The following is a 17,472-nucleotide window of genomic DNA, read 5'->3' on the forward strand; positions in this document are numbered from 1 at the left end:
TGGCATGAATGTACTTAATGCCACTCAAGTGTGCGCCGAAAAATGAGTAAGATAGTAAATATTATTTTATGTGTGTTTACCACAATTTTTAAATTGGAGGGGGGAAAATGATTTTTTTTAGAGGGAGGGAGGGGCAGAGGGAGAAGGAGAGAGAGAATCTAAAGCAGACTGCCCCCAGATCTCACAACCCTGAGATCATGACCTGAGCTAAAAATCAAGAGTTGGACTCTTAACCGACTAAGCCACCTAGGCACCCCCTACATGCATGTTTATAGCAGCTTTATCCTTAATTGCCAAAGACTAGACACGACAAAACGTCCTTCAGCCAGTGAATGGGTAAACACGTTGTTGTAGTTCTCCTCAACAACAAACAGGAACAATCTCCTGATACCTGCAACAACACAGATGGTTGCCTGGTGGGTGATGTTCAATGAAAGAAGTCAGACCTAGAAGGCAAAATACTCTTAAGTATGGCATGAATCAGTTACATGAATTTGGGGGAAAAAGAAAAAAAAAGAAAGCTATAGGAAAAGGGAAAAGGTTGCTGGCTACCAAGACTAGAGGCTTGGGGAAAATTCACCTACAAAGGAGCACAAAACTCTCGAAAGAGGACACTGCCCCATAGTCTGTGGTGGTTACATGGCTCTCCACTTTTGTGGAGGCTCTTAGACCTGGAAGGGTGGCCTTTACTGTATGTAAATTACACCTCGATAAATCGGACTTTTAAAAATAATCATAATGAAAGCCAGCTATGTGCTTCTTTCATGCAGTATATCTGAAACAAACCCAACACGGACGGGTTGAGAATGTGAAAGAAGATACAATGAGCAAACACTAACCTGAAAACGGTGAGGTGCCTAAATATTAATGTCAGATTTTTAAGGCATAAGGCATTGTTAAAAATGACCAGTCATTACCAAAAAGGAACAGTTCACTAAGATTCAACATTTCTAAAATCTAATTGCAAAGGCTCAAAATAAAGCAAAACTTGATAGCTTTACATGAAGAAATTAACAAATTCATCCCCACTATAGAAAAATGTAATACAATTCTCTTAGTAATGGGTAGTTGAAGCCGACAAAAAGGAGTAAGTATATAGAGTATTTGCATAGCACAATTAACGAACTTTTGAATTAAGTGTATATAAAACCCTGTACCAATCAGAGAATATATTATTTTGGAGCCTATGTAGAATTGCAAAACAGATCATGTAGGAGGCCAGAAACAAATCTCCCCAAATTTCTAAATTGGAAATCAAGGGGCACCTGGGTGGCTCAGTGGTTGAACGTCTGCCTTTGGCTCAAGGCGTGATCCTGGGGTCCTGGGATCGAGTCCCGCATCAGCCTCCCCGCAGACAGCCTGCTTCTGCCTCTGCCTGTGTCTCTGCCTCCCTTTCTGTGTCTCTCATGAATAAATAAATAAAATCTTTAAACAAATAAGTAAATTGGAAATCAATGTAGTTACAAAAGATAACCAGAAATTCTAAACATCTGGAAATTTTGAACACACTTTAATAGGTTAAGAAAGAATTCCATGGAAAGTAGAAAATCCATAGAACTAAATGAAAATGAAAATATCAAAATTGGTGTGGCTAAGACAGCATTTAGAGGAAAATTATGGCTTCAAAAATATACGTATCAGTCTATAAAAAGTTTGAGAAATCAGTGCTGGCGAAGACAAAAACAAATGATCTTACTATTTCTCAACATATACAGGGAAATGAAAGGAATGGCCAACCATTTCTCTAGATGCTTTGCCCCTTAATCAGAGGGTCACTAGGTCATAAGGAAGAAGAATACCTCATGTACAGATGTTCAGCGTTGGTAAGGGAGCCTTGTTAACTAAATGTTTATGTAATTGAAATTATCCAAAGAAAATTAAAGATGAGTCGTGGTTTCACATTGTCCATATTACCTTCATGAGTACACACATAAACTGGCCTTTTTGGACAGTGTACCACCCTGTATAGACTTCATCCATGAAGTTCTCTTGTACTCAATCAGGATGATCTGTTCAAACCATCCAGCATCTACCAACCATCTACCCTGCCTAAGCTGCTAGGGTGAATTCAAAATTGAACCGTCAGCTTTGAGGGGCTCTAAAGTGTGGTTTGCCAGGGGGTCTAGGCAGTGGGGTGAAGTGCTAAGAGTTAAGGTTGGCAGGATAAACGTGACATGCCAGGGGGAGGAATGTCAGCAAAGGTTTGTAAGCAGTGAAATTATTAGCATAACCACAACTTTAGGGCAACGGCATCCCAGAACAGCCTACCTTCTTGAGTCCTGAAGTCATCCTCAGCAAAGATATTAAAGTTGCCACACAGCCCACAGGTCTTGTTGAAGTATCTGTCTGACAGCAGGACTTGAAAGTTGCCACTGCCATCAATTCTGGCCACAAAGCCGTAGGCCTCACTGGACAGCTTGTAGTAGCCAGCCTCGGCCTCTAGATACAGCCCATTGGAGGCGTAGGGCATGGAGATGCTGGAGGGACAAGGAGGAGCTCAGGAAGCGTGCTTCTCATGCATTTCCTGGATGTCCCTCCACCTTCCAACCCCAACCCCATGCTCCAGGTTTGGGACCTTGGTGCAAAGTCTCCTTGACCAGGAGTCGGGATATGGGGCTTTCACCCAGTCCTGCCACTCACTTTCCCTGGGCACATTTACTTCCTGTCTCTGGGCCCCGGCTCCCTCATCTGAAAAAACAAGGGGGGTTGCAAAGTGATCCCCAGGGTCCATATTAACCTGAACATTCTGGGCTTCTGACTTACCTTTGGGTCCCCTGCAGCATGGTACCATTGACAAACAAATGAATGTCGAAAAATTCTCCGAGATACACGGAGAGACTCACTCTCTTGCCATTTTGGAAGCCCCCTGAAAGAGAAAAGAGTCAGTAACTATGATTATTACCAAAAAAGCCGGGATATTTACCTCTAATCATCTGATGTACATCATTAATCCCATCTCATGGAAAACTCTCCCCAAGGATGTAACAAATGAACAACAACAAAAAAATCTTCCCCAAAATATCATTTACTCACTCATTTTTCCCTTCATCTAAAAATGCTTATTGTGTGCCTTCTGGATACATGGTTCACTAATAGTCTCTTCTATTTCTCAAAAGAAAACTGTAATAGCATGATCCCTGGGACGCTCAGTAGCTGAGCATCTGCCTTTGGATCAAGTCATGATTCTGGGGTCCTGGGATCGAGTCCCACATCAGGCTCCCCACAGGGACCCTGCTTCTCCCTCTGCTTATGTCTCTGCCTCTCTCTCTCTCTCATGAATAAATAAATAAAATCTTTAAAAAAAAAAAAGCATGACCCCTTCTTCTGGGAGCTTACCATCTAAGTAAGAGAAGCAGGCAGCAATTGACCATACTGTAAGGCAGTGAATAAAAGCAACATTGTGAGTTAGCGGTAACAGGTACCCCAGAATAGAGTTATGCAATATGTCCTCTTAGGACAACCCAAATCAGAATCCCTGGGCTCTTGTTTAAAATGGAGACTCGTGAGTTCTGTCTCAGTTTACTGAATTTGATTCTCTAGGAGACGGTTAGAGATCCTGCGGGCAAAGGGCCTTGATCCACATGGGAAACTCAGGAAGGAGGCAATAAATGATTGATATTGCCATGAGATATGTGTGAATAGGCGAACACATGAGAAAATCGTCTCTGAACAAGGGTTCAGCTGTGAGAGGCAAACCCAGAGGCCTGCAGAGGCCAGGGTGGGAGCAGTGACCTAAAAGCAGGGAAGCAAGCAGGAGCCCCATTTGGCACAGCACCATGGAGATTCATCCCACTGCGGGGCCCTGAGAACTGGAATCTCTAAAGATAACTGACTGGCCACAGAGAGTGAAGGAGCCAGAGGGAACAATGTAGAGTCTGAGTCTTAAGCCTCAGAGCCTGGGAAGTTGCTAAAAATGAGAAAGAAAGATGAGGGGCAGCAGCAGACACGGAGATGGAAGATGCTGGAGAAGAGGGAGTCAGATATGGAATTCGACGCCTGAGGGTCCTGCAGAAATGGGGCAAAGAACCCAGGCAAAAAATTAGGCTTGAAAATGAGGAAATATTCCCTCTCCTAGAACTGTGTAGGCTCCAGTGGCTCAGCAAAAGAAGAGGCAAGAATGTCTGTGGAACTGGGGGCACCTGGGTGGCTCAGGTCATGATCCCAGGGTCCTGGGATTAAGCCCCACATCGGGCTCCCTGCTTGGCAAAGAGACTCCTTCTCCCTTTGCCCCCCTTCCTCGTGTGCTCTCTCTCTCTCTCTCTCTCTCTGAAATAAATTAAGTAATAATAATGATGATAATAATAATAATAATAGAATGTAGAACTAAGTGCAGGAGGTGGGAAGGTATGTTTGCATTAGATGGGCTGCTGCCATGGCTTGGGCCACTGACCAAGTCAGAAAGAGTTCCCCAGCTGAGGCTTGAGCTGGACAGAGCTGCCGGAGGACAGCGATGAGCTATTGCAATGCACACATGCACACACGCACACACACGTGCACATGCACCCATGCACTCACATATACACATGCACACACGCACACACACATACACAAGCACGCATGCATACATGCACGCACGCACACACACATGTACACATACACGTACACGCAAGCACACACGCACGCACACACCAACCGGAAAATACAGTCGCTTCTGCTGAGATTTCAGTGAGGGAGTCACAGGTAAATAACTGGCCCATTTTAAGAATAGATTCCTGAATGATCCACAGCCACTCAGGGGTCCCCAGAGAAGGCCCCCAGACCACCTGCAGCCCACAAACCACGGTCTGCAGAGCTCCAGGCCACATTAAAGGGGACGTTGTCCTGTTTCCCCAACGAGCTTGCCGGCTCTGCGTTTTCACTTAGAACAGTTTTGCAGCAAGCAAATCTTTGAATAGTTAAGCAAACTTTCTGACGGCAAGAAATTAGCCAAAGAAAAACAAACACAGCCACCCAGAGAGGTGATCCGACAGAGAGCAAAACACTAATGGCAGAATCTGAGCGGTGGGCATATGGAGGGATGGTCGCCGTCTCAATCTTTCAACGTTTCTACATGTTTGGACATTTCCGAGGTAAAATCTCAAGAAAACAAGCAAATGGGACAGCCTGGTTCAGCCTGGACAGCCTGAACCCTCCCCAGAGCCTTCCATGCCCCTGGGCCTTCGCAGTGGACCGAAGACCAGCTCCCTTCCCGGGCCTCCTCTGGAGCCGAGCCTACCCGACAGGGCACGGCTCCATCTACCTCCTGCCTGCAGGAGAGGGTGCATGATAAGCCCAGGAAGCTGGAGGCTCTGGGTCCCTTATGACCGTAGAAACTGTCTCCTTATCAATGTGATTTTCCTTGCCCTCCATGGCCAGTGTCACAGAGCAGATGGACAGGCAGTCCTGTCCCTGCTTCACTGGGTTAACTTCAGCCAGTATGTTGCCTCTGAGCCAAAGGCATCTCCTTCCTAGAAATGAGAGGAATCCCCATGTGCCTCTCCTGCAGGCTCTCCCATCCTCTCACGAGGATTCCAAAAGGCTCTGGAGAACAAGTCAGCCAGGGAGCATGTAGCTGGATGGTGGGCAGGAAATGCTCTGGATGCAACCAGGCAGCTTGGGGTGAGCCACCACCCTGCAGCTGTCAGAGCTTTCGAGGGTGTAGAATCACCCAAATAGTCGCTTGCTCCATGGAGGGCAGGTGCCCTAGGAAAGCCGAGCTCACTATCCCTGTAAGGGTGAAAGGCTCCCACTGTGTGGGGGTGCATGGGAGCCCCCACTCTTTGCAAATAAATAATAAAGGCAGCCTGTCCCCACTGATAGTGGGACTTGGATCCACCCAGGTGGCTACCCTCGGGATAACTTGCCCATCGTCACAGAGCCAGTGAATGGTGAGACAGTTGGGACTCTCAGACCAGGCGCTGGTTTAAGTATTTGAAGAGCTGGCTCTATGTGCCCAGGAAAGATCAACATTAGGCAGCCAGGGAGCATTGCTGAACAGAGACTGTGTGAGGCTGCACCTGTCAGGGGAAGGGGGTGGCTGGCTGCCCAGGATCATCACTTGTCCAGGGGACAGTGCAGAGGGGGCGGGCACTACACTGTGAAGAGCCTGCAGGATTCCTGACACTGGACATCAGAGGGAGGCCCTAAGAGCAGTAACTCCACACCCAAAGCATATGGGCAGCAAGGAGATTTTTGGAAATGTGACCTGGAGAAGACTTCAATACAGAAAAACACACCATGGGGGTACCTGGCTGGCTCAGTTGGTAGAGCATGCAACTCCTGATCTGAGGGTCGTGGGTTCAAGCTCCATGCTGGGTGTAGAGTTTACTTAAACATAAAAATCTTTAAGAGAGAGAGAGAGAGAGAGAAACAGTATAGCAGCAGGAAAACTCTTGGGGGATGGTCTAAACAGGTGGCTTTAGAAACCTTCTTGCTCATTCTCCCCTGGGTGGCTCAGTTGGTTAAGCAACCACTGAAGACAGGGTCCCAGGATCGACTCCTGCATCGGGCTTCCTGTTCAATGGGGATCCTATTTCTCCTTCTTCTCTGCCAACCCTGCTTGTGCTCTCCTACTCTATCTCTCTGTCAAATAAAAGCTTTTAAAAAAAATAAAAAACAAAACGTTTTTGCCCAGAAAGCAGAGTAAAAACGCAGTTTACTTCATGACCCAATATACACACACCCATACGTTTCACATCCCTTACCCTTTCATGTGCTGTGCCCTCTACACCTAAGGTTTTCTAATCTATTCCATTTAATTTCTTTAAATGCTGGTTACACCCATTAATTTTAAATCCATATGTTATGACTCACTTTGAAAAACACTGGTGTAGAGATAGAGAAACTGAAGCCTAAGTTGACAACATGGTTTGTCCACCCCAGCAAGAGTGACATTTGTGGCCAGGCACCTCTGTGTGGTAGGGCCTTCTGGTGTATGGCAGGCTAATTAGCAGGAACACCGACCTCCAGCCACTCAATGACAGTAGCATCCACCCCCAAATTGTGACAATCCAAAATGTCTCCAGATCCTGCCAAATGTCCTCTAGGAGAAAAATCAACCAGGTTGAGAACCATTGGTTTATGCTGTTAACATAAGACAGAGCCCATCCACAGGTTTCCTGACTCCAAGTCTAAATCTCCTTTCAAAACACAAAGCTGCCTAACGGGGCCTCTGAGTGCTCTGGATTGAGTTAACCACTAATACAGGAGGGAACTCCGGATTAGCCTTATATTTTATTTGCTTCCTTCCCTCCCTGCAGAACGCAGGGGAGGATCTGATGATGTACAGCCATTAGGACAACGAGCTTATAAATTGCCAGTGAGCCCAGGAGGGACTCTGTAGACAAACAGGTTAGTGCTTCCTATAACCATTGAGAGAAGATGGGCTGGGTGTCCCCCACAAGAGGCCAGAGCAAACCAGGGAGGTTCTCCCCATGGCGCTCTCATCTGGCCTCATGAACTCAGTGACCGAGGGGACTAAGTGAGGGAGCAAGGCTTTCCCCCACATGTTGGATGGGACATGTACTGGGTAGCAAGCTGGCAGCTAGAACCAGGGTCAGATCTGGTGCTTTCCTGGACTTTAGAACGCGAAAATCACTAATGTGCATTTCTAACAATCTAACATCTCTACCTCCACGCCTGCGATTCTGATGCAAGTGATCATGTTACAAATGCCAAAAAACAGGGATCTGGTCTAATAGCATCATTTACTAATATGGAAACTAAGGGTCCTCTGGGTAAGTGACTCAACATGGGGCGGTTGTTCTACGGCTCTCTCTGGGCTGGCTTGGAACCAGATCCTGCAGCTTGCCTTGGGAAGAGCAGTCTCTGAGCAGTGGGCATCAGCACTCCAGTGGTCCCTGTGCCTGGTTCCTGGACCGGTGGGCCGTGGGACCTGTGGCCATGGCCTGCCTGGACCTGCCCCAACCAAGAGCCAGGATCAAGGAAAGGCTCTTTCCCTTTGCACCAGGTGGTCCTTCATGCTTAGACATAAACACTTTACCCAGGATGTGAAAAAGGTCCACAAGCCCTCTAGAGGAATGGAAATCTGTGATTTGGAAGCAAGGAAACAGGATGTCATTGGAGAACAATGGGGCAGAGGTGTATGTGAGGACAGACATGCATGTGTAAATTGGAAGTGTCATGTTAAGCGTGCCTGACCCTGGTGCCTGGTGCCTCGGGCCCTGGAAGCAGCCGTGCCAACCCACCCTCCCCAGCCCCAGCCTCCTCAGATTACTCCTCTCTTCCCAACACTCTCACCACCAGCAGCACCAAAAATACAAAAGTAACCACCCATTCTCTCTGATGTTAGCAGCATGAATTTTGGTAGGAATTAAATGAATCTGAGTTAAAGTGTGATTAACCCGGGACTGCCTGGGTGGCTTAGTCTGCTAAGTGGCTGCCTTTGGCTCAGGTCATGATCCCTGGGTCCTGGGATCGAGGCCCACATCAGACTCTCTGCTCCGTGGGGACTCTGTTTCTCCCTCTCTCTCGGCCCCTTTCCCTCACTCATGCTCTCTTGAACCATCTCTTTCTCAAATAGATAAATAAAATCTTTGAAGAAAAGAGTGATTAACCCATAGCCTTCTTTAGGCCAATTACCTGCCAGAAAACTGACAGCTGACGAGTTGTTTTAAGAACAACACAGGGGCTCCTGGGTGGCTCAGAGGGTGAAGTGTCCACCTTCAGCTCAGGTCAGGACCCCAGGATCCTGGGATTGAGCCCTGCAGCTGGCTCCCTGCTCAGCAGAGGGTCTGCTTCTCCCTCTGCCTCTCCCCCTGCTTGTGCTCTCTCTCTCTCTCACTCTCTCACTCATTCTCTAAATAAATACAATTTAAAAAATAATAATAACCCAGTGGGGGTCAGAGGGGTTCCCACTGAGATGTTTTGAAACATAGAGGCCTAACACACCCCTGCAGTTTCTCCTTGGCCCCTGAAACCCCAAAAAGGATGGGCAGAAACGCCAGGCCTCAGACACAAACCCAAGCTAATGTCCCCCCGACCTTGACAGACACAGCCTCCAGGGCCCCGTGGCCCCATGGCCCACCATGTTCACGTCCAACAATTGGACACCCTGTGTTAAGGTGGCTACTTTCAATCACTAATATTGGGGTAACACTTCACACTTTCTCTCCCTTGATCCTCACGGTATCTCCATCTTAAAGATGAGGCGGTGGGAGCTAGGATGCATGCCCACTTCCCTAAGGACTCAGTGAAGAAGGAGAGCCAAGACCAGTGCATGGTTTTCTGACTGTAACTGTGGCTCTTTCTAAGCTTCCTTTTCCACTGGGGGCAGAGCCACCACCTGCTAGGGGATGGAAAACAATCGGTCCCCACGAGTGGTTGAGCCCAGGGCTGGACTGGGCCAGAGTGGTCAGGGGGCTTCCTGGAGGAAGTGACAGTGACAGCCTAAGTTTCCCCGCCTGTGAGGCGTACCCTGAATGGGGAGGGGTCCGGAGTGGGGTTTTAGATTTCATTACACCTTGTTTCAAATCCACCTCCAGGATAAGGAGTCCGCCGCTGGAGTCAAGACAGCAACCCCTAGTGTCTCCGTATAGTCCCCCTTCCCAGAAAGTCTCCTGAAGCCAGAAGCCGCACAGTGGAGAGGGTGTCACTTGTCCTTCAAAATCTTTTCTCCTGTCACTCCTAATCCTCTATTCCCACTGATATCCCAGACTCATCTTAGGGAAGGGGTCTTATGTAAGAGGTCTGTATGGAACCCCTCTATGATTTTTTTAAGATGTGTAGAACTAAGAACACATAGAAAGATCAGAAGATGGTTTCAATGTCAATTTCCTAGTTGTGATATTTGAGTATAGTTTTGCACAATGTTACCAATGAAGGGTAAACTGGGTAAGCTGTTGTTGTGTTTTGTTTTTATAACTGCATTGAATCCACAATTAGCTGAAAATAAAAATGTTAATTTTTAAAAAATAAATTAATCTTAGATATTATCTCCAGGAACTTTTGGATATTTTATGGAGATACAAGAAGCCACTCTGGGTTGTGGGTTGTTTTGTTTTTTTTTTTTTTAATTGGGAAATTAAAAAGGAAGAAATGGTGTTTGCCTTGTGATGAGAACTTTTAAGACTTGCTCTCTTAGGAGCTTTGTACACCACATGGCAGTGTTAGCCATGGTCATCATGTTGTACATCCCATCTCCAGGACTTATCTTAGAAATGGAGGGTTGTATTTTTTGACCACCTGTATCCAATCCCCCTTCACCCATTACCGGCCTCTGATAACCACGAATCTGATGTCTTCTTCTAAGAGTTTGGGTTTTGTTTTTCTTTTCTTTTCTAGATGCCACATAGAAGTGAGATCATACAGTATTTTTCTCTTATTTCATTTAGCATCATGCCCTGAAGATCATGTTGCTGTAACTACACTATGATTTTGAAGGTACAGAAATCCACTTAAAATAAACATTGGGGCCACCTGAGGCAGGAGGGGCTTGGTCCTGAGCCTCCCAGGGAAGGTGAGGGGTTGCTTTTTCTCTACAATTGCTCTCTTGAGTCACTACCCAGTTGCTGCCTCTAAAGCAAGGGGTGGATGGGGGTAAGTTCAGTATTCTGAATGGCTTTCTCCATTTGTCATGCGCGAAGGATATCTGTGGTCCTTTTCACATTCCCTGCCTGGTTATCATGGCCAAGACCACCCTACCTATTGCCTTTCTCACTTTCTGGACCATATTTGGCAAAGTAGCCTTTCCCTCTTCACTAGACTAGCTCCTCACTGCTGCTGAATTGAGGAACAAACTCCCTATCAGGCCGTCAGTCCCACCCCCTGACCCAGCCTTTCCTCCTGCTATTCCCCAGCCCCATGCTTCTCAAAGTCTCGTCCCCAAATCAGCAGCAGCAGCAGCAGGCAACTGGGAACTTATTGGAAATAAGCATTTCAGGGGCACCTGGGCAGCTCAGTGGTTGAGCGTCTGCCTTTGGCTCAGGTCATGATCCGAGTCCTGAGATTGGGTCCGGCATCAGGCTCCCCATAGGGAACCTGCTTCTCCCTCTGCCTATGTCTCTGCCTCTCTCTCTGAATAAATAAATAAAATCTTAAAAAAGAAAGAAATGAACATTTCACTCCCCAATCCAGATCCACGGACTCAAAAACTCTGGTGATGGAGCCCAGCAACCTGTTTCTAATCAGCTCTTGCAGCGATCCTGACACAGGTTGTTTGAGAACCTGGTGCAAGCCACACTCACCTCCCCCTTGGGGCTGCCATGAGAGGTCATCCAACCCTCCAGCCTCCTCCCTGCGCCTCAGGCTGTCACCCCTGCATGCAGCACACACACACACACACACACACACACACACACACACCCTGCTCTGTCCTTTCTGCCCAACAGAACCCCTCCCCCAAGGCTCCTCTCATGCCATGCTTTTCATGAAATCAGGGAGGCTCTTCAATACAACACGGCACCGGGCTTTGTGAACCCGCATGGTCAGGGCTGCCAGAGACCCCAGTGAGCCAAGCACCAGGAAACAAAGATGAGTGGGACATGGTCCTTCCTCCTCCTCATGGTGGAGGAGGAACAATTGCAGCCTAGTGAATTTGGGGCCACTGAATTCACACTGAGACAGAGCTTCTAGCAGAGGTAGGGCAGGTGGTGAAGGCATAAGGAGCAGCCAGAGAAGCAGGGGAGCCTCCTAGTTACAGCAGCTGTCAGACCACGCAGCAACCAGACAGCCCACCCTGCACTGAGCACCGAGGGCTGCATCCAGCCTGGGAGACCAGTGCAGTGACCGCCCCTAGAGCCCTCCTGCCTGCATCTGGGTAAGGGTCTGAGTGTTGACAAAAACATACCTTGACCAAACCTGAACTGGGCTCCTCTGAGCCCACCTCTCAGTTAGGTCCCCACCTTAGGCTTTGTCCTTGGTCTGATTAGTTCAGTTTAGCAAGAATCTTCCTGGGTCAGTTTATCAAAAATCCCTCATCCTTAATATCTGACCAGTTCCTCACACCCCTCCTCAATATCTTATCACCCCAGCCTGCCTTCAGCAAGAACCCTACCAGGCGGGCTTAGCCAGATGTTTTCCCCGATGTGTTCCCCTTTCATTTCCCATCCACTGACACCACCACCACCACCACCACCCTGCACCCAGCTCCTTGGCTGTAAGTCCCCACGTGGTCTTGTTATATTTGGAGTAGAGCCCTCATGTCTCTCCCCTACTGCACCCCCCTCATGGCAATGGCCCCTCTTGAATAAAGCCTTCCTGACTCTCTTTACCAACAGTCATGAAGAACTGCTTTAACAACGTGGGTCTTCCATTGCCACATCATCTCCCCGACGCTGCTAACTCTGTCCTTGCTAGGTTCTGCAGCATCCTCACTCACACGTCACACACATCTGATCCATTCCCAGTGTGAAGATCACTAAACCACAATCTTCCACCACCACCTCCAGCCCCACTCCTAGCCCTGGAGAGCACCCTCTCTCCTTAGTGCAGAACATTGATGCATCCTGACAAGTGCAGGTCAAAATCCAGCTCTTGCTTTTATTAACTGTCAACCCTTGGCAGGATCATGCCACCTCCTCAGGCTGGACTTTTCATTTGTAAAACAGGGGGCTGCACCCATATGCACATCTCAGAACCACCGCGGGGTGCAGAGGTAATGCAGACACCATACCAGCACTCCTCCAGGAGCACATGAGGTGCTCAATCAACATCGCTAGGTACCCTGAATTCCACCAAGAATGTGGCAATGACCCCTCCCAAGTGCCAGGAACTCTGTGTGTTACAGAGCATCTTCTGGTTCATCGTTTTTCTTGATGTTTTACAGCTCCCAGAGCACCACCTGGACACAAAGCAATGGACACAACCACTGGAAAGACTCTCTCCACCCCACTAGGCTCCCAAGAGAGAGACCTGGAGGGAAGCTCTAGGTCATAGAAAGGCCATTCCCGTCTGTGCTTCTGCAGGAATCTGCAAGCTCAGGCGCTGTCATCAGAATACCCCCACAGCCCTCACCCTAGGGTTGAGCTTAGCTGGCACCTGCTCTGGATCCCCCCACTTCAGTGCCCCGGACTCACCGATAAGTGAGACGGAGTGTTCCTGGCAGTCCCCAGCCAGGAGGTAACTGCAATCTCCCGCAAAGCTGTACATGCTCTCATCAAAGGTGTTGATGAAGTCACCTCCGAAGAGGCTACATCGGGCCATCGATGACCTTCCAACAGTCCCTTTTGTACAAAGTTTCCCTGGAGGGAGAGACTGCAAGTGAGCAGATCTGGGATCATCAACCCAACCCACTCCCGCCTTATACAAATCAGGCTGTGTCTGATAAAAATTGGGCTGTAGGGAAGTACTTTCCATCCTAAACAAGACTAAAGTTGTTGCTTTGGACCCTCAAAAATCACCGAGGAATCATAGCAATAATAAAGTAACAGCTCTTCAGGATATCTATTTATTTTAAGACATTTAGTTACTGATTTAAAATGTTAATACATGCTTATCAGAGAAAACTTGAAGAATACAGAAGAAAAATACAAATAGGGTAAAGTTATGTTACCAACATTCAGCAATAACTAGAGGTAACATTAGTTTTCTCTTTCTATCTCACAGCATATATACAATTACAGATTTTTTTACTTATTTGTAATTATCCCATACAAACTGTATAACCCGTCTGTTTCTCAATGGATTGTAAAGAATTTGTCATACCATTTTTGTATACTTGCAAAATATGATTTTTAGTGACTATAGTATGTTTTGCATCTAAATGTATACAGTGTGACTTCCTACTGTTAGCATTTTTCCAAATTTTTTAACATAAGTAGATTGTAATGAGCATCCTTATACATAAATCTTCTAGTATATCTTGAACAGTTTATATTCAAATAAATTAGTATGTGTGTTCAACTCATAGAATCTATGAAGTGTTAGCTCCCTTAGGGCCACAAGCTAACTCCCAGGAGTTAGCCACTCCTCCTGCCACTTCCCCACCGGGTGTGTGTGTGTGCGTGTGTGTGTGTGTGTGTTGTCATCAGGTATGGCACCAAAGAATAAATTTCTAAGTTTTCTGGATCCACTGGCAGAGGACCCACCTAGTCAGAAGATGTAGAAGTTATGAAAAATATACATTTTTCTCCACTCTACATTGTGAGCAGCAGGCTGGATGTTGCTGGCCCTGAGTGGTCTAAGTGGGGACAGAGAAGGGTCCCTCTTACCATTCACAGACTCAGTATCTCAGCAAGGGAAATAAGGCAGTGTAGTCCAGTGAAAGAGTAGTGGCCTGGGACCAAGGAGAACTGACCTCTTATCTTTGCTTTATGTGACTTTGGAGCATTTGTTTTTCCTCTCTGACCCTCAGTCTCTTTGTCGGTACTCTGAGAGGTTCAACTAGATGACCTCAGCAATCTCTATCCAAGTCTTAGATTCCTTCTTCCCCAGCCTGCAGCCCCATCATAGAGGACTGTTCTTGTGCGGCCCTTGTGCTTCTTAATTGTCCAATCAGAGTAGGCATTTGCAGGGACCTGCTCCTTGGGGAAAACAAGCCAGGGGCAGGGGGCTCTGAAGAAGCTTCAAGAGAGGAGTTAACCAGTGACTCTGGCGGGCCCAACACAAGCCTAACCCAGGGTGGCCACACAGGTGAGCTCCAGACACACCTGCTGATTCCTGAAAGGGAGTTATTCCAAATGGCCCTGAGGCAGGAGTAAAGAATAGAAGCAATTTGGTACCTACCTGGCAAGATGAGGGCCAGAGCCAGCAGCACCCTCGCAAGTCTGGTAGGACTCATCTGCCACGAAGCAGGAGAAATGATTAGTGATCACTGTCCTCGCAGAGAGCTACTGGTATGTACTACTGTCCGTGTGCAAAGTGGGAAGAATTTTTTTTTTTTAAAGCAAGAAAAGATTGATCTTCACTGGCCCCTGTTTGCCCTTGAACATGGAGTGCTAGTCCCAAAAAAAAACTCCCAGCCAGGACCAGGCCCAAGAATAAGAATCAGTGTGAGCCAGACCCCAGATGCCTTTCCCCAAACCGTAGTCCCAGAGCCCAGACAGAGGAGGAAAGCTCTGCCTCTCCTCTCTATGCCTCCAGGCCAGCCTGGCCCCTCATTACCCCGCACTCCTGCACCAGCTAGGAGCTGACACGCACCTAATTCCCTCCTGCCTCTTCATCCTTCCACGCCTGGCAGCAAACTGGAGAGAAGGAGCTATCTCATGCTTCTGCTCCCACCACAGGCACCCACACATGGAGAACACTCAACAACCAGGTTTGCTGGTCAGTCCCCAGCGCTATACCATGAGCACGTGGCCTAGTGCCAGCCCGGAGGAGTGGCTCAGGCAATGAGCTGATGAATGATGATGAATGAGCTGGTAGCCCCAGGCCCAGGCAAGGCCCCCCATAGCGTGCCCCTCTCCGGAGAGAGACCGTTGACCCTGGCTGCAGAGCACACTCCAACCCCTTAGCGCCCCTGCCACAGCCCTCTGCTCTTGAAAACGTTGTTAAATGGGTACAGAACCTATCACCTGAGATTTGCTGGGCCGGGGTTCCTTTGCTACCCAATTCCTCGTCCAACCAACCAAAAAGAGACAAACCCGATGTGTCATTCGCCTGTGAGAGGAACACTTCAACGTCAGGGATAGTCACGTCGTGGCCTCAGAGCAGGTGACCCTCTACAACCTCCCAACACACAGGTAGATCAAGCTGTTCCCAGAAGACACCCAGACTTGAGAGCAAAACCCATTCGAGGCTTGCCACATCAAGTATCACAAGCAGTAAGCCAGGCCTGCACGGAAGCAGCCACAGGACACCCCAATGACAAGTGAAGAGCCAGCCTAAGGGTGGTCCCTGGCTTTGGATCACCCTCCAAACAAGCCCTTCCAGCCCCGGGACAGAGGACACCCCTTCTTCCCCAGGGGCTGAGACCAGTCCTGATCTTCCTCCCCCAACTCAGCCAGTCCTGCTCCCAAAAGATCAGACCTTTCCCTGCAAGCGGAGCCAACAGGTATCTCGAAGGTCCGCTGGGAAGCTGGCCACACGACAGTGCCACCGGCCTAGGCCATGCTCCCAGCAGCTGAGGCCGACCCGGATGCTGCGGCTCTGGGCTGTCTCGCTGCTAAGTGACCCAGGGGCTGCACGCCCGCGACCAGGGGGAGATAAAGCCCTGTGGTGACGTCCACCAACCCCCCTCCTTCCCCACCACAATAGCCCTGGGCCGCCACCGCAGGGATTGGCCTCCTGCTAATTACTAACAGGAAACAATGAACGGAAACGGTATTAGAAATACCTCCAAGCCTATAAGGCTTTGAAAAGTTTGGTGGGAGACCTCGGACAGCTGCCATAATGAGGGGCCTTGGCCTCCCCACGCCCCCCGCACCCCAACCCTGGTCCTCCCCACGCAGAGACCTCCACACACACAGGGGATGACCGGGAAGGCTGGCTGTCCCCGGGGCAGGGGGAAGAATCTGGACCCCATCCACACGGCTCCTGGATCCGGCTTCCAAGGCCAGACACCGGGGAAGTTTGGAAAAACACCTCAACCTGAGCCAAATTAGCCGCTGTGTTTGCAGAGAGAAGAGAAATAATGCTTCCTGCCCATGCTGAGGTATGAATGATGCAGTCCTGGCCCTGACGAAAACAGGCCCTCTGCGTCCTGGTGGCCATTCGCCGACGACCCAGTGAGGGGCCTGCTCCGAAGCCCAGGCCTTTGGAAAACGTTGGCCGGGCGGGCTTCATTCCCATCCTCCCCACAGACTCTTCCTCCCACTGCTGGTGCCTGACTCCTCCTGACCTCCTGCACACACACACCCACACACAACGCCTACCCACACGCACATGCACATACCAGACAGCCACCACACCCCACATGCACATACACATATGTGCATACCACATATACACATATCACATGCACATATTACACACACCACACCGCACATGACACACCACATACATATCCACACATCACATACATAGCACGTACACTACCTACACCACACACACATCACACACTTACACCATGTACACCACACATGCACACACACCACATAAATGCCTATCACACACATACCACATATATGCACGTGCCACATACATACACACTACATGCACATACCACATGTGCCACACATACCACATATGCCACCTATACACATAGAGCATACACACACAACACATACACCACACCCACACCCACATGACATCACATACACACTGCATACATACACTACCCACACCACACAAACACACATACCACCATATGCATATACACACAGCACACATACAACATACACACATCATACACATACACCACATTACCACATACATACACACACCACACAGAATGCACACATAGCACATGCACATACACATACCATCCATACATATCACACACGCCATACACATATACACCACACACACACACACCACGCACACACACGCTATATGCACACATGTATCATACATACCACGCCACACATACCACACCCACATGTACCACACACTACATACATTACCCATACCTCACAAACACCCACAGAACACCACACA

The 17,472-nt window shown here is 48.5% G+C and overlaps 1 protein-coding gene across 1 annotated transcript in view; it reads right to left on the bottom strand.

Moving 5' to 3' along the window:
* Window positions 1–16,048, bottom strand: part of VWF (von Willebrand factor) — a 141,351-nt gene extending 125,303 nt beyond the window's left edge. Inside the window, exons 1-5 of the mRNA XM_055315447.1 lie at window positions 15,904–16,048; window positions 14,662–14,716; window positions 13,014–13,178; window positions 2,764–2,866; window positions 2,269–2,477 (exon numbers count right to left, since the gene is read on the bottom strand). Of these exons, the coding sequence (XP_055171422.1) occupies window positions 2,269–2,477; window positions 2,764–2,866; window positions 13,014–13,178; window positions 14,662–14,716 (532 nt within the window). The 5' untranslated portion in view covers window positions 15,904–16,048. The remainder of the gene's footprint in view (window positions 1–2,268; window positions 2,478–2,763; window positions 2,867–13,013; window positions 13,179–14,661; window positions 14,717–15,903) is intronic.
* Window positions 16,049–17,472: the final 1,424 nt, after the last annotated feature.

The sequence above is a fragment of the Nyctereutes procyonoides genome, unplaced genomic scaffold, assembly GCF_905146905.1.
Source record: "Nyctereutes procyonoides isolate TBG_1078 unplaced genomic scaffold, NYPRO_anot_genome, whole genome shotgun sequence".
Lineage (NCBI taxonomy): Eukaryota > Metazoa > Chordata > Mammalia > Carnivora > Canidae > Nyctereutes > Nyctereutes procyonoides.